The sequence below is a fragment of the Chiloscyllium punctatum genome, chromosome 29 (assembly GCF_047496795.1).
Source record: "Chiloscyllium punctatum isolate Juve2018m chromosome 29, sChiPun1.3, whole genome shotgun sequence".
In the NCBI taxonomy this organism is placed as follows: domain Eukaryota; kingdom Metazoa; phylum Chordata; class Chondrichthyes; order Orectolobiformes; family Hemiscylliidae; genus Chiloscyllium; species Chiloscyllium punctatum.
The window spans coordinates 73,057,578-73,079,695 of record NC_092767.1 but is presented as its reverse complement, the minus strand read 5'-3'; the positions used below and the strand labels follow the sequence as shown (position 1 = coordinate 73,079,695).

Genomic DNA, 22,118 nt, shown 5'->3' with positions numbered 1-22,118 from the left:
TCCCCCCCCACTCTCCTCCCTCCCTCCCCCCCCCCCCACTCTCCTCCCTCCCTCCTCCCCCCCCCACTCTCCTCCCTCCCTCCCTCCCCCCCCCCACTCTCCTCCCTCCCTCCTCCCCCCCACTCTCCTCCCTCCCTCCTCCCCCCCCCCACTCTCCTCCCTCCCCCCCCCCCACTCTCCTCCCTCCCTCCCCCCCCCCACTCTCCTCCCTCCCCCCCCCCCCACTCTCCTCCCTCCCTCCTCCCCCCCCCACTCTCCTCCCTCCCTCCCCCTCTCTCCTCCTCCCCCCCCCCTCCCCCCTCCCCCCCCCTCCTCCTCCCCCCCCCCCCCACTCTCCTCCCTCCCTCCTCCCCCCCCCCACTCCTCCCCCCTCCCCCCTCCCCCCTCCCTCCCCCCCCCCCCCCTCTCCTCCCCTCCCCCCCCCCCCCACTCTCCTCCCTCCCCCCCCCCCCCTCCCCCCTCTCCCCTCCCCCCCCCCCCCCCTCCCCCCTCCCCCCCCCCCACCCTCCCCCCCCCCTCCCCCCCCCCCCTCCCCCACCCCCCCCCCCTCCCTCCCTCCCCCTCCCCCCCACCTCCTCCCCCCCCCCCCCCACTCTCCTCCCTCCCCCCCCCCCCACTCTCCTCCTCCCTCCTCCCCCCCCCACTCTCCTCCCTCCCCCCCCCCCCCCCACTCTCCTCCCTCCCTCCTCCCCCCCCCACTCTCCTCCCTCCCCCCCCCCCCCACTCTCCTCCCTCCCTCCTCCCCCCCCCACTCTCCTCCCTCCCCTCCTCCCCCCCCCCACTCTCCTCCCTCCCCCCCCCCCACTCTCCTCCCTCCCCCCCCCCCACTCTCCTCCCTCCCCCCCCCCTCTCCTCCCTCCCCCCCCCCACTCTCCTCCCTCCCCCCCCCCCCCACTCTCCTCCCCCCCCCCCCCCACTCTCCTCCCTCCCCCCCCCCCCCACTCTCCTCCCTCCCCCCCCCCACTCTCCTCCCTCCCCCCCCCCCCCCCACTCTCCTCCCTCCCTCCCTCCCCCCCCCACTCTCCTCCCTCCCTCCCTCCCTCCCTCCCCCCCCCCACTCTCCCTCCCTCCCTCCCCCCCCCCCCCACTCTCCTCCCTCCCTCCCTCCTCCCCCCCCACTCTCCTCCCTCCCCCCCCCCCCCACTCTCCTCCCTCCCCCCCCCCCCCCCCCACTCTCCTCCCTCCCCCCCCCCCCCACTCTCCTCCCTCCCCCCCCCCCCACTCTCCTCCCTCCCCCCCCCCCCCCACTCTCCTCCCTCCCTCCCTCCCTCCCCCCCCCCCCACTCTCCCTCCCTCCCTCCCCCCCCCCCACTCTCCTCCCTCCCTCCCCCCCCCCCCCACTCTCCTCCCTCCCCCCCCCCACTCCTCCTCCCTCCCCCCCCCCCCCCCCACTCTCCTCCCTCCCCCCCCCCCACTCTCCTCCTCCCCCCCCCCACTCTCCTCCCTCCCCCCCCCCCCCCACTCTCCTCCTCCCTCCCTCCCCCCCCCCCACTCTCCTCCCTCCCTCCCTCCCTCCCCCCCCCCCACTCTCCTCCCTCCCTCCCTCCCCCCCCCCACTCTCCTCCCTCCCCCTCCCTCCCTCCTCCCTCCCCCCCACTCTCCTCCCTCCCCCCCCACTCTCCTCCCTCCCCCCCCCCCACTCTCCTCCCTCCCCCCCCCCACTCTCCTCCCTCCCCCCCCCCCACTCTCCTCCCTCCCCCCCCCCCACTCTCCTCCCTCCCCCCCCCCCCCCACTCTCCTCCCTCCCCCCCCCCCCACTCTTCTCCCCCCCCCCCCCTTCCCCCCCCCCCCCTCTTTCCCCCTCCCCCCCCTCTCTTTCTTTCCCCCGTTTTCATGAACCAGATCTCCCCAGATGCTGTAGTCTGTGGTGTGAACCTGTAGAATCCTTTAACCCGTAAGGCTGTATAGGTTAGGTCATGTGTCTGTTTGACAACCACCTGATGAAAGAGCAGTGCTCCAAAAGCTAGTGCTTCCAATTAAACCTGTTGGACTATAACCTGGTGTTGTGTGATTTTTTTTCTTAAACTAGGCTATGTCAAGTATACTCAAGGCTGAGAGAAACCAATTTTTTTAAAACGTAGGGGTGGGCAAGCCAGGAAAGTAGAGCTAAAGGTTATTAGATTGGTTTTGATCTCCCTGAATGGCAAAACCGGTTTGATGGGCTGAATGAACTGCTGGAAAAGCGCAGCAGGTCAGGCAGCATCCAAGGAACAGGAGAATCGACGTTTCGGGCATCGGCCCTTCCTTTTCCAGCAACACATTTTCAGCTCTGATCTCCAGCATCTGCAGTCCTCGCTTTCTACTGATGGGCTGAATGGCCTGCTTCTGTCTTATTGTCGTCATAATTCGGGCCTCTGGATTTACTAGTAGTTGTGCGTACAGTTTCTTCTGTAACACGATGATTGCATTCTTACGCAAACCCACATTAGAGAAGCAGCGCTTAGTGTCAGTGATGTAATCTCAATACAGCCAACACCTGTTTAAAAGTTCCTGCTTTAGAAACAGCGTCCCTAGTTCGTCAATCGTGTTACAGGGAATTTGTTAGCAAAGCGCACATTGTAGCAGAATGACCTGTATACTTGACCTTTTCCAAACAATTCTCCTTTTCCTTTTAAAGGATGCCACATGCTGTGTGTGTATATGATGTTGCAACTCTGCCTGCCTGTTATCTTTGTTTGTAAGCTGTGCACACTCTCAAATTGGTCAGTTTGATGCAGTAACTGCTTTGTAACCTGTACACTGTAAAACTAATCTGTGAAATTAACCAATCCTTAATTAGTGTTTTTTTTTCTTAAACTGTGCATCATTCTAACAGTAACCATATGCCACCTTGTCCTTATCTCTGCCTGTGGGTGCATTGCATTCACAAGTACTTGCTGATGAGCAAAGGAAATATTTCTGTCCCTTGAACACAGTGGGGTTTGGTTTGTATGTGATCTTCCTCTGCTTGAATGACCTGTCAACACTCGCAATTTCAGCGTGGGTTCAAGGGAATAGCTCTTCAGGGAGGTTCTATCTACAACAGTTGTAACACAAAGCTGTAACACTGAGGCAATTGTTTGTACAATTCTCTGTGGAGTGAATCATACACCAGACCACTTTTGCTCTTAACCAAAAGAACTGTAAATGCTGTTAATCCGAAACACAAGTCAAAATTGCTGGCAATGCTCAGCACGTTTAGCAGCATCCGTGGGGAGGAATCGGACTTAATGTTTCTGGTCTGGTGACCCTATCTCTGAACTCGATCTGAAATGTTAACTCTGATTTCTCTGTCTGGATGTTGCCAGACCTGCTGTGCTTTTCCAGCAATTTCTGATTTTTGTTTCTACACTTTTTTTTTATTGCTTTTTACTACTTCCCTGTTCACACTAGAGACTTTTTATTTCAAAAATACATTTAAGATATTTTATGTATAAGCAGTCACAAACACAGTTAGGTTCTGTACAGTACCATACAAGAAATAAAACATCGGAGTTTGACTCTATCCAACAAAGCCAAAGAAATCTCTAGAGAGGACTTAACTGTGCTGTCCCTCGCATGTGTGCTCTGTCCCATTGACCTTTTTCTGTGCACTCACCTACACTGGTTCCTGGTCTGGCAAAGCTTGAGTTGAATTGGGGGGGAGGGGTAAAATCCGTGTTTTCCAATCCCTTCAATATCCAGATTCCCCTAATTCTAACCACGTGCGTAGCTTGATTTTTAATTGCTCTGCTATTGACAGCCGTGCTTTCAGTTATTGGAGCACCAAGCTTGAGAACTCTTTTTTTTTTTAAAAATCTGTTTCTCTCCCCTACTTAACACTAATGCCTCTTGGTCACTCTTTCAATTGCCCATCCTATCTCTCCTTGTGTGCTTCAGTCAAAACCGTTTGTTTGACTGCACTCCTGTATGGAAACCTTTTTCCTTTGGGCGCTTAATTACGTCCAAGTGACTCTCTCCCTGGCTCTTGTCTCCTGCAGGTGGATGGTAATTGATGCTGAAACAAAGGATCCCATTACTGTGCACACCGATGGGAATGAGAAGCTGTCTGTGATGAGCTATTCTCCAGGTATGAGAGCTCTCGGGCGCACCATTTATTAGCCTGGAGCTGACCAGTCCACTCCGGGTAAACCAGAGAATTCTAGCTAAAGCGAGTTTTAGATTTGAAGATTTTAATTTTTTCGCACCTTCCCATTGAATGCTGTTTTCTTATCCATTTTGGCTGAAATCAGGTGATCAGTTTGGCTGGCCATTTAAACGTCTACCATTTTGAAAAGGATAGTAGGAGAATTTACAGAACTAACTTCAGAGTTTTTTTTTGTTGTTGCTTGCTTTTAGTCAAATGGGCTGAATGGTGTCCTTCTGACCCTGTTGAGTGTAGTTTCTTCTGATCTTGGCTGCTTTGTTTGTGTTACTGTGTTTATCGTTAATGTTGGTAACGGCACAGAACATACTCAGAAAAGGGAGGATCTCTGACAGTACGGCACTCCCTCAGTACTGCATAGAAAATATTAATAGGAAGAGGGGTAGGCAAGTGGGCCCCTTGAGCTTATTCTGCCATTCAATAGAATTGTGGCTGATGTTCATACATCACTAGAACAGGCTCCTCAATCCAAACAGTTCACAGCAACCATCTTCCCAAACTAAAATACAGAGGAGTCTCGATTATCCAAAATTCGGATAATCTGCCAAGATCGCAAGGTCCCAATGCTAAACTGTTATTTGGCAATCTATTTTCCGAACAAAATATTCCCCTCCTGTGTTGTTCAGATAATTGAGGTCCCTCTGTAATCTCATCTGCCTGTCCTTGACCCATATCCCTCCAAACATGTCTTATTCATGGACTTATCACTGGACACTACGGGGCAATTTAGCATGGCCAATCCATCTCGCCCACACATCTTTGGATTGTGGGTGGAAACTGGAGCACCCAGAGGAAACCCACGCAGACATTGGGAGAGTGTACAAACACCACGTGGGCAGTCACCCAAAGTTGGAATTGAACTGGGTCTCTGGCGCTGTGAGGCAGCGATGCTAACCACTGGGCCACCGTGCCACCGTGCCACCCTAACTAAAATTTCAATTTGTGATGGGGGATAAGGCCTTGTGTCCCTGGCCAGCTTGAAGCCATTCATCCAGACTCTGAAGAACTTCATTTATCATAGAACATAGAACAATACAGTGCAGAACAGGCCCTTCGGCCCTTGATGTTGTGTCAATCTGTGAACTATTCTCCGCTCGTCCCCCCCACACTATCCCAAAATCATTCATGTGCTTATCCAAGGATTGTTTAAATGCCCCTAATGTGGCTGCGTTAACTCCATTAGCAGGTAATGCATTCCACGCCCTTACCACTCTGCGTAAAGAACCTGCCTCAGACATCTGTCTTAAATCTATCACTCCTCAATTTGTAGTTATGCCCCCTCGTACACGCTGACATCATCCCAGGAAAAAGACTCACTGTCCACCCTATCTAATCCTCTGATCATCTTGTATGTCTCTATCAAATCCCCTCTTAGCCGCCTTCTCTCCAATGAGAACAGGTTCAAGTCTCTCAGCCTTTCCACATATAAGACCTTCACTCCAGACCAGGCAACATCCTGGTAAATCTCCTCTGCACCTTTTCCAACGCTTCCACATCCTTCCCGAAATATGGGGACCAGACTTGTACGCAATATTCCAAGTGTATCTTGCTTTCTTTGTCCACAGATGGCAATTACCTGGCCATTGGATCGCACGACAACTATGTTTACATCTACACAGTGGCTGAAAATGGCAGGAAGTACAATCGAGTGGGAAGATGTTCCGTAAGTAAAATGGTGCCCCCCCCCCCCCATGCCTGATCAAACTGCAGTGACCATCTGGCAATGCATCTAAACAAACTGCAACTGTCCCCCCCCCTTAAAGTTCTGCAAACATGTGTGACCAGTTTTGAGAATGTTAAGACGAAGAGGAGAGCCATTTGGCTTATTGTACAGTTGGAGCAGCCCTTGTGGTACTGCCCTAGAGTCACCATTTCTGAACCAGGTGCTTTGGGTTCAAGTCCTATCTCTGGGCTGGATGGTTCGCCTCTGCCATTAAAACACCAAATACTTCCGTTTTATTATTCAATAAGACTTGTAAGGCAAGACCTACCCTTCACAAATCCGTGCTGGCTGTCCCTAATCAAGCAGTGTCTTTCCAGATACTCGTAAATCCTATCCCTCAGTACCCTTTCCATTATTTTGCCTACCACAGAAGTAAGACTAACTTTTTTAAGGTGAAGGCTGGAAGGTATAGGGGAGATGTCAGGGGTGGGTTCTTTACCCAGAGAGTGGTGGGGGCATGGAATGCGCTGCCCGTGGGAGTGGTAGAGTCAGACTCATTGGCGACCTTTAAGCGGCATTTGGATAGGTACATGGATGGGTGCTTAATCTAGGTTAGAAGTTCGGCACAACATCGTGGGCCGAAGGGCCTGTTCTGTGCTGTATTGTTCTATGTTCTATTAAAATCCCTCGCAAGTGAGTGGACATGTCTTCCTCCTTGCTCCTGCACGTTTGGTTTTTTTTTGTATTTGTTGGATTGTCTGTGAATGTTACAGGCCTGAACCCTTTCTCCCAATCTACTTCCCTGGTCTGGGGTAGCCTGAACATGTTGACGTGGTGTCTCTCCATATTGCTAGCTTGCTTGTCAAGGTTGATCTCCAGCAACTAAGGGTGGCAGTTTGAGGGACAGAACTTTATTTTCACTGAATGCAAAATTCTGTAGATGCTGGAAATCTGGACCCAAAACAAAATAATGCTGGAGAAACTCTGCAATTGTGGAGAGAGAAACAGGACTCTTCTCTAGGTCAGAAAGGGCTGTAAAATCCCCATTTTTCTTTTTAAATGGGGAGAAAGTGAGAACTGCAGGTGCTAGTGTTCAGAATTGAGTGCGGTGCTGGAAAAGCACAGCAGGTCAGGCAGCATCCGAGGAGCAGGAGAATCGATGTTTCAGGCATAAGCCCTTCATCATTACTGCTGAAGGGCTCATGCCAAAACAGTCGATTCTCCTGCTCCTTGGATGCTGCCTGACCTGCTGTGCTTTTCCAGCACCACACTCTCTCGAGTTTTTTTTTAAAAGCTACTGTCATGAAGCCCTTTGGCCCACCATATCCACACCAGTCGTCAAGCAACTATCTATTCTAATCCCACTAATATCCAGAATCCAGTTCTTCAGAACAGCCATAAGTCTTCTGAATTCTGAAGAAGTGTCATATTGTACTTAATGTTAACTCCTGTCTCTCTGTCTGTCTTCCCACCCCCCCCTCTGTAATTTCCCAGCATTCCCTGTTTTATTACCATATTTTTGCTGCTCTCTTTCTAGAGGAGGGCTGTGGAAATCTATCTTTATTTGATTCCTAACCAAAGAATTTATTTTATTCTGGTATAGGGACACTCCAGTTTTCTAACACATCTGGACTGGTCGACTGACAGTCGCTACATAGTCACAAACTCTGGAGACTATGAGGTCCTCTTCTGTGAGTATAGAGTCTCTAACATTGTTGTCAAATTCTGCAGATGCTACTTAAACCTGGGGAAAGTCTTCACAAATGTCTGGTCTCTTATTCAGATGGTAACTATGTTGAGTGTGTGAGTCCTTCCTAGCATGCTGTTTTTTGTGAGGGGGGATGTAGAGTGGGGATGTTTTGCCACTGTTAGTGTGTCTGGTTGCTCTCGATGTGGTCTCCTCTACATTGGGGAGACAGGATGCCAATTTGTGGAACATTTCAGAACATCTCTGGGACACCCACTGCCCTGTGGCCAAAAACTAACTCCCCCTCCCACTCTGCCAAGGACAGGCAAATCTTGGGCCACCTCCACTGCCAAACTCTAGCCACCCAAAACCTGGAGGAAGAACACCTCATCTTCCACCTTGGGACCCTCCAACCAATGTGGACTTCATCAGTTTCCTCATCTCCCCTCACCCTTATCCCAGATCCAACCTACCAACTGGGCACCACCCTTTTGAATTGTCCTACCTGTCTACCTTCCTTTCCACCTTTCTGTTCCACCCTCCTCTCTGACCTATCACCTCCTCAGCTAGCTTCCCTCCAACACCACAACCCCCCTCCATTTATCTCTCTCAGCCTCCTTGGGCCATCCCCTCATTCCTGATGAAGGACTTATGCCTGAAACGTCAACTCTCCTGCTGCTCGGATGCTGCCTGACCTGCTGTGCTTTTCCAGTACCACACTCCTCTACACAGTTGAACTGCACATTGGTGAGACCATAGCTAATGTGTACAAGTTTGGTCTCATTATTAATAAAAAGAACATAATTGCTTTAGAAACAGTTCTAAGAAGGTTTTAAGATGGATCCCTGAGGAAGGGGGAATTATTTGTGTGGGGAGGTTGGACAGGTTGTGTCTGAGCCTGTACCCACTGGAATGGAGAGGAATAAGAGGTGATCCAAATGAAACGTGTAAAATCCTGAGGGGAAACTTGACAGAGTAGACGCTGGTAGGCTGTTCCCCTTTTTTTAAGGAGAGGTTCGAACCAAGGGCAACAGTTTACAAATGAGGGGGCTTCCATTTCAGACAAATTGAGAAATACTTTGGGTAAGAAAGTTCTCACGACTCATACAGTACAGAAACAGACCCTTTGGACCAATCATTCCATTCCAAACGTAATCCTGAACTAAACTAGTCCCACCTGTCTGCTCCTGGCCCATATCCCTCCAAACCTTTCCTCTTCTTGTACTTATCCAAGTGGCATTTAAGAGTTATAGTTGTACCCACATCTACCACTTCCTCAGGAGGTTCACTCTACATGCAAACCACCCTCTGTTAAAGAAGAAAAAAATTGCCCCTCAGTCTTTTTTTTAAAATCTCTCCCTCTCCTCTCTCCTTGATATGCCCACGAGTCTTGAAGTCCTCCCATCTCTTTCCACCTTCCCCCCCACCCCCCCCTCCATTCCCCCTCCCGCCCCCCCCCCCCCCCCCCTCCATTCTAGGGAAAAGATAACCATCATTAACTCTGTCCATACCCCTTATGATTTTAAACTTTTAAGGTCACTCCTCAACCTCCTACGCGCCAGTGAAAAAAGTCCCAGTCTTTCTTTATAACTCAAGCCCTCCATTCCCAGCAACGTCCTGGTAAATCTCTTGTGAACCCTCTTCAGCGTAATATCCTTCCTATAACAGGGTGACCAGAACTGGACACACTGTTCCAGAAGAGGCCTCACCAATGTCCTCTCTAAAACATCAACATGATAGCCTTTTGAGTATAGGAGTTGAGACAAGAAACTAAGGCAAACATGCTAACCTCGTGACTGAGTGGTCGAGACCAGGTCACTAAATATCCCCTAAGGCGGGGAGAGAATCTCGGCTACTAAAGGGGGTCACAGGATTTTGGATTAGACCAGAAAGTGAAAAAGAGGCCACTATATGATCTATGGTGGAGCAGCCTCAAGGGGCTGAATGGCCTACTTTTTTTCAAATTTTAGCATTAACATTTGTAACTCTTTGATCTTGATTTTATAATAAAATAACAAACAGTTTTTAGAACCTTAGTTTAAAATAAAATACAAAGAATGTGGATGTTGGAAATCTGAAACAAAAACTGAAATTGCTGGAGAAACTCAGCCAGTCTGGGGGCAGAGAAAGCAGAATAAATGATCCCTGTCCAGTGACCCTTCATCAGAAACTTTTGTTAAAATGTCAAGCGAGATGAGTTATTGGACCAGAAACATTTGACTTTGCTTTCTGTTGCCAGACCTGCCGAGTTTCTCCAGCAATGTGTTTCCGAACTGTATTTAGTCTGTAGCTATCTATTTGGAAATTGGGTCAACACTGACACAAAACTCCCTTTTACACCAAATCCTTGTTATCCGTGGGACGGAGGAGCTTTAGATCCCCCACGGATGCCACCAAATGTGGGAATCTGTTTAGCTCAGTTGGCTGGGTTCTCAGTTTGCTGAGCGGGGTGATGCCAACAGCATGGGTTCAATTCCCATCCCCGGTTTTGGGTTACCATGAAGGGATCTGCTTCTCAACCCCGTCCCTCATCTGAGCTCTGGTGGCCCTCAGGTTGAATCGCCACCTGTCGCTTCTCTCTAATGGTCTGGCAAGACTATGGCAACACAACGACTACCAACCGTGAATACTGGTACACTGTAACTCACCTATCGACAGTGAAGGCCAACATGGTCAGATTAGACGAGTGAACAGGGAGGGCAGTGAATTTGTGGATGGTGAGGAGTGAGTGTACAAGTTTGTATATTCTGAGTAGAATCTCGTTTGTCCCCTCAGTCCTGTCTCACCGGTCAAAAGCAACCCTGGCTGATTTTTTGTCACTTAACTCTATATCCCTTGTACCTGCTCTTAGAGAAAAAGTTTCATCCTACTTCAGACTCCCTTGTAATGCTTGGCTAATTCTTAGATCCCTCTCAGGAAAAAGTTAAAACCTTTCTGCTGTAGCTTGTGTTCTGATTTTTGTGATTCTGTTTCTTCCTTTCTCTAAGGCTTGTGTCTCTAAGTGACGTCTCTAACCCTCCCTTCCCTCCAATAGGGACTCCTAACTGTAAACAGGTGACGAGCATGGATGTGGTGCGGGACTTGGAGTGGGCAACTTCTTCCTGTGTACTGTCCTTCCAGGTCTTTGGTGAGTAAGAAATTGGAGCCTGGCTCCTCCCCTTATCCAAGTCCTATATGTCAGTACAGAGATATATTAGATTAGATTACTTAGTGTGGAAACAGGCACTTCGGCCCAACAAGTCCACACCGACCCGCCACCCACCCAGACCCATTCCCCTACATTTAGCCTTTCACCTAACACTACGGGCAATTTAGCATGGCCAATTCACCTGACCTGCACATTTTTGGACTGTGGGAGGAAACCCACGCAGACACTGGGAGAATGTGCAAACTCCACACAGTCGTCTGAGGCAGGAATTGAACCTGGGTCTCTGGCGTTGAGGCAGCAGTGCTAACCACTGAGACACCGTGCCACCGCCATTCATTTTGGAAATGGCATTAGAGGGGGAGCCACTCAAAGTTGGTTTCCTGTCATCAATGTGTATGGCTGTTGCCTTCCTTGGGTAACCACTTTGTTTTTTTTAATATATTGATTACTGTTGGTCTTATGAGAAGTCTTGAAACTTGTGTTGCTTGAAAACAAGGCACCAACCACATACAAGGGATTGGCCACCACTTGGTAAATAAATTTCAGTTGACTGCATCCGGCACTAGAACATGGGAACTGCCTTCCTTTGTAGAACTTGCAGCTGAGCAACTCTGTACAAGAAAGGGGGAAACTGAGATTGCCGCATTGCGATAGCCTGATTGGCAAGGTGTTTGGTTTTGGGGAGTGGGGGGGGTTGGGGAATGTTGTGCCCTTTCCAAACAGCCAGTCAGTAAGTGCCAGGGCATGTCCAATCAGAGGGCGCGGGAGTGACAAATGGACAGCAGCAGCAGAAACCAGTATATAGGAAACCCTTCAATCTCCCATGGAGGGACAGGGCAGAGCCATGTCAAATTGCAAGGGTGGTGGTTGCTCTTTCTTTGTAGCTGCTCTCTGTATTTTAATTGTGCATGCTGGTGTGAAATGTGGTGGTTAAACTGGTCACAGGTGTACATCTCATCCCAGAGTGTGTTTATTATTCCTTCATGGGATAGTGCCTTGTCTTAAAAAATGGCAAACCAGTTTAAGAACTTCTCTCAAGACCAGCAGTAGTCAATATATATTTTTTTTAAACTGCAAAGTGGTTACCAGAGGAAGGCAGCAGCCACCTATTGATGCCAGGAAACCAACTTTGAATCGGTTTCCTCCAATCTCTATTGCCCAGTGAGTCACCCCCATTGCTGTGGGTCTGGAGTCACATGTAGGCCAGATCAGGTATGGATGGCAGTTTCCTTCCCTAAAGGGCATTTAGTGAACCAGGTGAATTTTTCCAGCATAACTGCTTCACAGTCATCACCAGACTCTTTAATTCCAGATTTTTAATTGAATTCCGATTCCTCTGTCTACCACAGTGGGATTTAAACCTGGGTCCTCAGAACATTAGCTCTGAAGAGTCACCTAGACTCCAAGCGTTAGCGTGCTCTCTCTCCCCATGGATGGTGGCTGACCCGCTGTGAGATACAGCATTTGTTGTTTCTCATACAGTTTCCAGTTTCTGCAATGATATGCTCCTCAGCACATTACCTGGGTCCCTAGGTTCATAGTCCAGTGAACATACCACTAGCCCATTGCCTCCCCCTAGTGGGCACTGTGTGCCCAGCTCATTCCTGGTTTTATTTTTCCCAGGTGTCTGGCCAGAGGGAGCTGACGGGACTGATATCAATGCCATTTGCAGGTCGTCCGATGATCAACTCCTTGTCACAGCAGATGACTTTGGGAAAGTGAATTTGTTTACCTATCCGTGCTCGCACCCTCGGGTAAGTGTAGAGTGAACATTGGTACCTAGTGGTCTCCCTCAATATGCAGTTGCTGCCTCTTGTTACACTGTTGTTCATTTGACCTTCATCATCCAGATCAACCTCTCCTCATACTGTCCTCCACTTTACCAGTGAGCAGAGATCTCTGCAACTGATCCAACAGCCAAGTCCCTTTTTTTATTCCCTTCCCCCCCCCCCCCCCCCCCCCCCACCAACTATCACCTTTTAGATTTTAGAATCCTTTTCCCTCTTTTGCAAGTTCAAGAATCCTCTTACAAAGAAGAGTCCTATTGGGCCCTGAAGTTAAATTTTGCCCCCGATTTTTTTTTTTTTTTTCCCAACGGCCAGGCAGTCATTTGTCCAGGGTCAATGGGAGGGGTGTGTGTCTGTGTCTCTCTATGCTCTGCAGAACCCCTGCCTAGCAGATTTGGGGGGAATTGCCTGGGGAAAAATGAAAAATACTGCTATGTCCCCTTATGCCTGGGACTCTTTGCAAGTCTCTTTTATTTTCAAACTGGAAAATTTCACAGGCTCCACTGGAATTCACTGACGTAGTTACAGAATTGTGGTAGTACAGAAAAGGCCCCTACAGCCCCAGGAAATCTGCCGTGACACAAATTGCTGTAGGTCTACACCAGTCCCACTTTCCTGCACTTGATCCATGAATGTTACAATACTTAGTTTTCCATTTTCCTTTTGAAAAAATATTGAGGGCTCTTGTTGCAACTACCTCCCAGTCAGTGCAGTTCGCTTTCATAACATCAGCTGGAAGACTGGGGGGGGGGAATAACGTCCTCAAATCCCCTCATCCTCCTGCAATTCGTTTAGTCTTTAACAAAAAATGTGCTTCAGTTGCTGAAAATATTTGAAGTTTTATTTTTGTTGACATTTAAAAACCATCAAAGGGTATGGAGGTTAGTGTGAGAAAATGTGCAGCTCCATGGCTCAGTGGTTAGCACTGCTGCCTCTCAGCACCAGGGACCCAGGTTTGATTCCACCCTCGGGTAACTGCCTTTGTGGAGTTTGCACATTCTCCTCGTGTCTGCATGGGTTTCCTCCCACAGTCCAAACAGGTGCAGGTTATGGAAGTTATTCTGATAGTTATGTCATAAACTTAGTGTTGCAGTGTATGCCTGGGATCATGTTACAGGGCTCCAGTAATAGATAATGGTAGTGCATTGTGATAGGCTAGTTAATTCACAGGTAGATGACCTAATGCTGGATTCTGGATTAGTGGTGCTGGAAGAGCACAGCAGTTCAAGCAGCATCCAAGTAGCTTCGAAATCGATGTTTCGGGCAAAAGCCCTTCAGGAATAAAGACAGAGCCTGAAGGGTGGAGAGATAAGCTAGAGAAGGGTGGGGTTGGGGAGAAAGTAGCAGAGAGTACAATGGGTGAGTGGGGGAGGGGATGAAGGTGATAGGTCAGAGAGGAGGGTGGAGTGGATAGGTGGGAAAGAAGATAGGCAGGTAGGACAAGTCGTGGGGACAGTGCTGAGCTGGAAGTTTGGAACTAGGGTGAGGTGGAGGAAGGGGAAATGAGGAAGCTGTTGAAGTCCACATTGATGCCCTGGGATTGAAGTGTTCTGAGGCGGAAGATGAGGCGTTCTTCCTCCAGGCGTCTGGTGGTGAGGGAGCGGCGGTGAAGGAGGCCCAGGACCTCCATGTCCTCGGCAGAGTGGGAGGGGGAGTTGAAATGTTGGGCCACGGGGCGGTTTGGTTGATTGGTGCGGGTGTCCCGGAGATGTTCCCTAAAGCGCTCTGCTAGGAGGCGCCCAGTCTCTCCAATGTAGAGGAGACCACATCGGGAGCAACGGATACAATAAATGATGTTAGTGGATGTGCAGGTAAAAGTTTGATGGATGTTGCAGGCTCCTTACCTAGTTGACCTAATGCTGGTGTTGTAGTGTGATGGAGGGAACCAGTGTGATAGATGATTTCTTTAGAAAGACAAAGCATGATTGGTTATGTGAACCTTATCCGATAAGCTCGGGACCAACAATTATATAACCAGGAGAAGAACAAAGCTTGGTGAGTCAGGGAAGACATTTTGCTGGCTCCCACAGCTTTGATTTTGCAAGATTAAAGTTTAAGCTCATGAAGGATTTTCTGCATCTCCCTAGTAATTCTTTTATAGAACATTGAGTGATTCTTCCACAACAAGGTTAGGGTGGATTGGCCATGCTAAGTTGTCCCATAGTGCCCAGGGATGTGCAGGTTAGGGTGGATTGGCCGTGCTAAATTTCTCCATAGTGTCCAAAGGTGTGCATGTTAGGTGCATTAGTCAGGGGTAAATGTAGAGTTCTGGGTGGGATACCCTCTGGAGGGTTGGTGTGGACTTGTTGGGCCAAATGGCCTGTTTCCACACTGTAGGGATTCTGAAATAGCACTGAACTGGATCGGTCATGATTGAGTTAAAAATGGTAGAGCTGACTGAAGGCAAGTGGGCCAGCTCCTATTTCTTTCTGGATCTGGTCAGAAAAACCCTTTTTTTTTTTTTAAAATCCCAGTTTCCTGCTGCCTGCCATTTCTTTTGTCTGTTAAAAAGCAGCACAAAGTAGCCCTTGGCTTTTCTTTAAATTTCAGATATTCATAAAACAAATCTTTGTGTATGTACGCAATCATGAATGCAGTTTGGTTCGGTGCAGTAGCATATTCAATAAACCAACAAACCGTTCGGGTTCGACTCTATCCCAAAAGACTAAAAGCATCTCTTACACATGCAAGACTTTAATTAGGGCACCAAGAGGGTCCAATAACTGAACGGACCCCCATTTACTTTCAGCAGGAAGACCTCAGACAGTGGTCTGTCCCCACTGTGAGATGGCAGCAGCTGTCTCTGCTTCAGTGCATAGCCCTTGGCCATTGGTCAGTTCAGTAGGATTAGATTAGATTCCCTACAGCATGGAAACTGGCTCTTCGGCCCAACCAGTCCACACTGACCCTCCGAAGAGTAACCCACTCCGACCCATTTCCCTCTGACTAATGGGCAATTTAGCATGGCCAATCTCACCCTAACCTGCGCATCTTTGGACTGTGGGAGGAAACCGGAGCACCCGGAGGAAACCCACGCAGACACGGGGAGAATGTGCAAACTCCACACAGTCAGTCGCCAGAGGCTGGAATTGAACCTGGGACCCTGGTGAGTGAGGCAGCAGTGCTAACCACTGAGCCATCGTGCCGCCCCACTGTCTTTGGTTTTTTCGCTTTCTGCCTTGTTTTTTCAGAAAACTCATAGTTTGCCAATTTGAGAATCAACAAATTCATCTCTGACTACTATTCATTCAATCATTCAACTGACAAAGGTGCAGTACTTCGAAAGCTTGTGGTTTTAATTAAACCTGTTGGATTATAACCTGGTGTTGTGTGACTTCTAACATTAGATTAGATTTCCTACAGTGTGGAAACAGGCCCCTTGGCCCAACAAGTCCACGCCGACCCTCTGAAGAGTAACCCACCCAGACCCATTCCCCTACATTTACCCCTGACTAATGCACCTAACATCATTCAGTTCGCTTCCAGAGAGAGAGAGAGCGAACCGTGTGAATTCTACTTGCTGAGCTCAGATTCTTCCTGAAAGCGCTCTCTCAAAGAATTCTATCAACCTATGGTTTTCTGCTGTGGTTTTAATACAGCAAAATTAATATCTATCAGCAGCCTGTGACAGTCCAGTAATCTCACTTCACACTAATGTGTGCGCTCAACTAATTCAGTGCCTTTTCTATTAATCGCGCTCGCTCACTCCCCTCTGCATCATCTCAGTCCATCTGTTTTGAAGGTGGATTTACTTTTAAGCAGAGGGATGGGGAAGGAATTATTAAACATTTTTTTTAAAGTCACATTTGTAGGTGACCTATTTGTTTTTAAATATCATGATTATCATATTACTACTTTTCCCACCCTCTGAATATTCTGGCACTCTGCAGAGTCAGGATTAGATTCGCTGCAGTGTGGAAACAGGCCCTTCGGCCCAACAAGTCCACACTGATCCTCTGAAGAGTAACCCATCTAGACCCTATAATTTACCCCTGATTTGGCAAATTAGCGTGGCCAATTTACCTGATTTTGGATTGTGGGAGGAATCTGGAGCATCCAGAGGAAACCCATGCAGACCCTGGGAGAATGTCTGTCTGTGTGGAGTTTGCACAGTCACCTGAGGCTGGAATCAAACCCAAGTCCCTCGTGCTGTGAGGTAGCAGTGCTAACCACTGAGCCACCGTGCCACAGTTATTGTGGTGTCTGGCTGCACACTGGATTCAGGCTGACCAGAAATCCTTCCTCCAGTTGAATATGGAAGCCATTGTTTTCAGTCCCAAGCTACTAAGTTCAGCCCTGGCAACTGTTTGACACTCAACCAGACCGTGTTTGCACCCTCCAATGAGCTTCCAATCTGACAAATCCTGCTGTTTCCAAGCTTCCCTCTGTTAACTCTTCTGCCATCTCGGCTGATTGGCTGTTGAAGCCCTCGTTCACACCTTGGTGACCTCTGCCCTCGACTATTCAAGCACGTGTCTGGCTTGCTTTCCAGGCCCAACCCTCTGTAAACTCTGGTCATGCCAAACTCTGCAATCTCTTCAATCTCTCCAAATCCCCCGTTGACGGACACTGGTTTGGGTGAAGTAATGCCTCATTTTTGATTATTTTTTTTTTTAAAAAACAAAATGATGTTCGTCTTTTATTTTCAATCTCTCCACAGTCTCATCCTTCTCTATCTTTGTAAAGGCTCCCAACCTTGCAACTCTCTGAAGTCTATGATTTTCCAATTCCTGCCTCTTTAGTTTCACCGCCATTTTGATTTTAATCACTTCCACCATTGGCTGTGCTACCTTCAACCATCTAGCACTAAATTCCCTTCTCAAACCCCTCTGCCTTCAGTTTATTCCTCCTTTTTAAAGATACTCCTTTTTGAACCTCTTCTTGGAAGACTTGGAGCTCAGTCAGAGCGAACTGAATGATAGGTGCATTAGTCAGGGGTAAATGTAGGGGAATGGGTCTGGGTGGGTTACTCTTCAGAGGGTCGGTGTGGACTTGTTAGGTCAAGGGGCCTGTTTCCACACTGTAGGGAATCGAATCTAATGTTAGCAGTCACACAACACCAGGTTATAATTCAACAGGTTTAATTAAAACCACAAGCTTTCGAAGTACTGCACCTTTGTCAGTTGAATGATTGAATGAATAGTACTCTGCAATGAACAACACAGTGAAAATACAGTTAAAGCTTCAACTGTCAACACAATCTGGTGCCATTTTGTGTCTATTGAAGAATAGAAGGCTATAAATGAAAGAAATTCCATCTTTGTTCCTCCACACTGCTCTGGCTCATCAACATTGCAGGATGGTATGAAGCATTGTTCATAATGTAGCCGTGAATCACCTTGGAACATTTTTATGACATTAAGTGCTTTTGCAAATATAAGCTATTGTTCACAATCCTGGCTGACGCTCCAAATGCTGCACTGTCAGACTTGACTAGGGAATATAGACCATGGGAGGCAGTCTCTGGATAAGGGGCCAAACGTTTAGGTCTGAGAGGAGTGAGTCCTGATCATTTGCAGTGGCTGACAAGCAACAACAAAAGCAGGTGAACCCGTCACGTCTCTTCACTGTATGTATTGTGTCACACAGTGCCAGCACAGACTAACCATTACACATTTCAGGCTCATGAGATCTTTCTCAAAACAAAACAATGGACACTTCTGTCACATCCATCTTTTAACTATCCCAGAGTGTTTGAGACGCACCCTGAAAGGACACTTGAGAAGGCCATTTTAATTTCCAGTATAGGAGGATTTAGGATTATATTCACTCGAGTTTTTTGTGGTGGTGGGGGGGAAATGTTTGAACTTGAAGCTTTTATTTCTTTTTTTTCTACTTAAAACTAAGAAGGCATCACTGTACTATAATCACTTGCAATGTTTAACTTTAACTTATACTCTTTCTTTCTACGTTGCTCCTAAGATTCTGTACTAATGTACTTAGATGGCACTTGGCTAGTGACATTATACACTTTTTACTGTACTCCTACACTTTTGAGTGCATGTGACAATAAAATTACTAAATAAATCTCAGAAACCTGTAAAATTCTCCTGGACTAGACTGGGTCAATGCAGGAAGGATGTTCCTGATGACCAGGGAGTCAATATCTAAAGGTTACAGGGTAGGACTGAGATGAGGAGAAATCTCTTCACCCAGAGTGTGGGGGAGCCTGTGGAATTCTTTGTGACAGAAAGCAGTCGGGGCCAAAATATTGAATGTTTTCAAAGAGTTAGATATTGTTCTGAGGGATAAAGGAATCAACAGGTATGGGGTGAAAGTTGGGACCGAGCACTGAATTGGACGATCAGCCATGATTGTATTGAATGGGAGAATAGGCTCGAAGGGCCGAATGGCCTATTCTGTTCATGCCAGCACATCAGGCCTATCCTGCCATTCAGTTGAATCATGGCAGATTTGTCTGGTCACTTCATTTTAAATGCCTTTTGTTTCCTTTCTCAAGATTTTATTTTGTCAGGCAAGTGCGTTATGAATTTCCACACTGGTTTGTCACCCTTTCCCTTTGGCCAATTTAGGACAGCGATCCACATTGGGGAGGAGCTAATGAGCAGCAAGATAGAAGATTTCATTCTGGTCGCCCGGTTATAGGAAGGATATTAAAACTGGAGGGGATTCAGAAAGAGATTTCCCAGGATGTTGCGGGACATGGAAGGTTTGACTTATAAAGAAAGACTGGGACTTTTTCGCTGGAGGTTGAGGAGCTGACCTTTTATCGAGGTTTATAAAATCATGAGGGGTATAGAGAAGGTAAATGGTTGCTGTCTTTTCCATAGGATGGGGGGGGGGATTTCCAGACTAGTGGGCATATGTTTAAGGTGAGAGGAGAGAGATTTTAAAGACGAGGGGCAATTTTATTTTAGTGGTTGGAATGAAGTGACAGAGGAAGTGGGTACAGTTACAATGTTTAAAAGATATTTGGATAAGTTCATGGATAGGAAAGGATTGGAGGGATATGAACCAGGAGCAGGCAGGTGGGACTAGTTTAATTTGGGATTGGTTGGACCGAAGGGTCTGTTTCCATGCTGTAGGACTCTATGTAGATCGATGAACACCCAATCGTGGTGCAGTGGTACTGTCCCTAGCCCTGAGCCTGAAGGCCTGAGTTGAAGTCTCACTTGGTCCAGAGGGTGTGTCGTAACATCCCTGAACAGGTAGGTTCGCAAATACTTAGACATGCAAACCATCTGATAAAGGGTTGTCTCTGCAATGACTGTCACTGTTCCCTGTTTCTGTTACAGGCGCCAAGTCACAAGTACAGTGGTCACAGCAGTCATGTGACCAACATTGCCTTTCTCCATGACAATGCCAGTCTGATCTCCACTGGTGGGAAGGACATGAGTGTCATTCAGTGGAGCATCGCTTAGGTTACCGTACTTTATCCAGTGATGCAATCCAGCCGTGTGGGTTGGGAGGTGCCAGGGCACTGCACAGCAAGATTCCATCCTTCAGTGCCTCATTAGTCACCAATTCTCTTTTGCTTTGCGGTTTTGCTGAATTTATTTTTTTTTAGTGGGAAGCAGAAGGGGTATCTATTGCTCTTCCCTTGCCCTCAGCACCTGCACTATGGCTTTTTAAAAACTTCTTTCGCCTCCTTGGGCCAGTTCCAACCCGAGGACAGTCTTATAGCTGCATTGAAATGATTCGCAGTCTGTCTCCATCACCCCTGCTGTGCTAAAGTCATTGACTTTTTTAAAACACTGCAATATAAGAATCCATTCTGGAGATCCTTTTTTGTAAGCAGCTGGTTCCTGTAGGGATTCTATTCCAAAGGAATCCCGCAAACCACTCTCAGCTGGACCCTACAAGGGTAACGGGGTGTGTAGGAGAGGGCGCAGGTCTATTGTTACTCCAAGGCTATCCTGATTAGTCCGATGATTGATTGATTTTTTTTTTTTGCGCTAACACTACCCTGGTCTGTTTCTTTTTGGGGGGGTTGTTTAAAGGGGTCTGCGCCACCCTAGGTCTCCAAACTGGGATTTTGCGAGGCATTTCTATCTCTGACCCACCGCCCCTCCCAAAGTTGCCTTCCTGCTACGTTCAAATGGACGGCCCAATGCAGTGAAAACTCTGGGAGCCTTTTCCTCACCCTCTCTGCTGAAGGACCGGACACTGTTTCCAATTGTGCGACAGACCCTTTTCACAACTGGAGCCCGTGGGGAATCTTCACGGGGACACCCTCTATCTAAAACCATCAGGAGTCAACCAAACGGGCAAAAATAGTTCTCTTGTATTCAATTTATTTTCTAAATCTGCTGAAAATGTCAAGGCTGACCATTTGATTTTGTTTTTTTGTTTCTCTCTTATTTATCACCTAGTTTGGGATTCCCAGACTAGTCCCACAAGATAGTACTTGGGTTTGTTATTTTAAATGAGAGGTGTGGGGTTAAGAGGTGTTTTTGCTTTTGCCATGTCAACTGCAGTCCCTCAATCAATCATGTAGCACGGAAGAGGCCCTTCAGCCCATCAAGTCTGTGTCACCATGGGAACCCAACTGGCTCATGGGAATTCATTTTCTTGTTGGACTAACACATCTTCCAAATGAGTGTTGTGTTTTTTTTTCCTCTGTCCACCCCCCCCCCCCCCCCCCCCCCCCACCACCAACTACCACCACCACCCCAAAGTTTGATTGGATAGCCACAGGCTCTGATCCTGTTTCCACACTATGGATTTACAACCGGGAAAGCCTGTCTACCAGGCCATTATCAAATTTTTTTTTTTTGTTTGTTTTTTTTGTTTTGTTTCTAAGCACAGTAACAAACGTGTATGCACTAAACTTCCATTGGCATTTAAATGGTGCGAATGTCATCAATCTGCTGACCCGGCAACACCACATGGCCATTACCTTGACACCCAAACTAAAAGCAGTTGGATGGGATCTATCAGGTAAAGGCCTGGTTGCCAGGAGCAAAGCCATTTGGTTGTTAACGGATTCCCGAATACATTTGTTACCCTCTACCTGTTTTGGCTGAACTATGGTTTAAATCCCTCCTGATGCTCCTCAAATGTGCTCTCTCTCACTGTCATTTATAAATCTGATCTCACCAATCTCCCCCACATTCTGAGAACGGACTTTTTTTTTAAAAAAAGTGTATATAACTAACTGATTTAAGAATCACAATGAAGAAATACAAATGGAAAATGAATGTGTTTCTCCACTGTAGAGAATTTAACTTTTTTGTGGAGGCTGCATCAAATTGTACAATTGCAATTTTTTCCTGCAAGTCCCTAAACCCGAACGAGAGGCCTGTGTCAAAAGTCAGTGTGTGTAGAACCTTCGCAAGAACCAACGTCCTTCCAAGCACTCGCGGGAGTCCTGCAAGTCACCAGTAATTTTTCATTTTAGAATCAAACTTCCTATTTCTCAGAAAGAGTAGGTGACAAGGGGAAACTTCCCTTTTTTATTCCCTCTTGGTAGAGTTACAGCATCATTTAACTTTTTTTTTCTTTGAATGCATGTTTCCAGAAAGGAAGACATTTGGCCCATCTTGTCTGTGCTGGGGCTGTGACCAAAGTGAACACTACTTGACAAGCCCCCCTACCCCAACCCAGCATCTTGTTGACCAACGTCGACCGAGCAGTAATCCAGAATGCTCCGAGGACACTGGGTTTGGTTCTTGCTGTGGCTAGCTAAATTAAAGTGGAAATCCAGAATTTAAACATATTCAATAGCACCAGAATTATCCATCTAGTTC

The 22,118-nt window shown here is 47.9% G+C and overlaps 1 protein-coding gene across 4 annotated transcripts in view; it reads left to right on the top strand.

Annotated features, from left to right (window-relative positions):
• Positions 1-21,018, top strand: part of eml2 (EMAP like 2) — a 137,198-nt gene extending 116,180 nt beyond the window's left edge. For all 4 annotated transcript variants that reach the window (XM_072549407.1, XM_072549408.1, XM_072549409.1 and 1 more), the window contains 6 exons: positions 3,960-4,048; positions 5,689-5,786; positions 7,390-7,477; positions 10,508-10,600; positions 12,245-12,375; positions 19,665-21,018. In XM_072549407.1, the coding sequence (XP_072405508.1) occupies positions 3,960-4,048; positions 5,689-5,786; positions 7,390-7,477; positions 10,508-10,600; positions 12,245-12,375; positions 19,665-19,790 (625 nt within the window). In that variant the 3' untranslated portion in view covers positions 19,791-21,018. The remainder of the gene's footprint in view (positions 1-3,959; positions 4,049-5,688; positions 5,787-7,389; positions 7,478-10,507; positions 10,601-12,244; positions 12,376-19,664) is intronic.
• Positions 21,019-22,118: the final 1,100 nt, after the last annotated feature.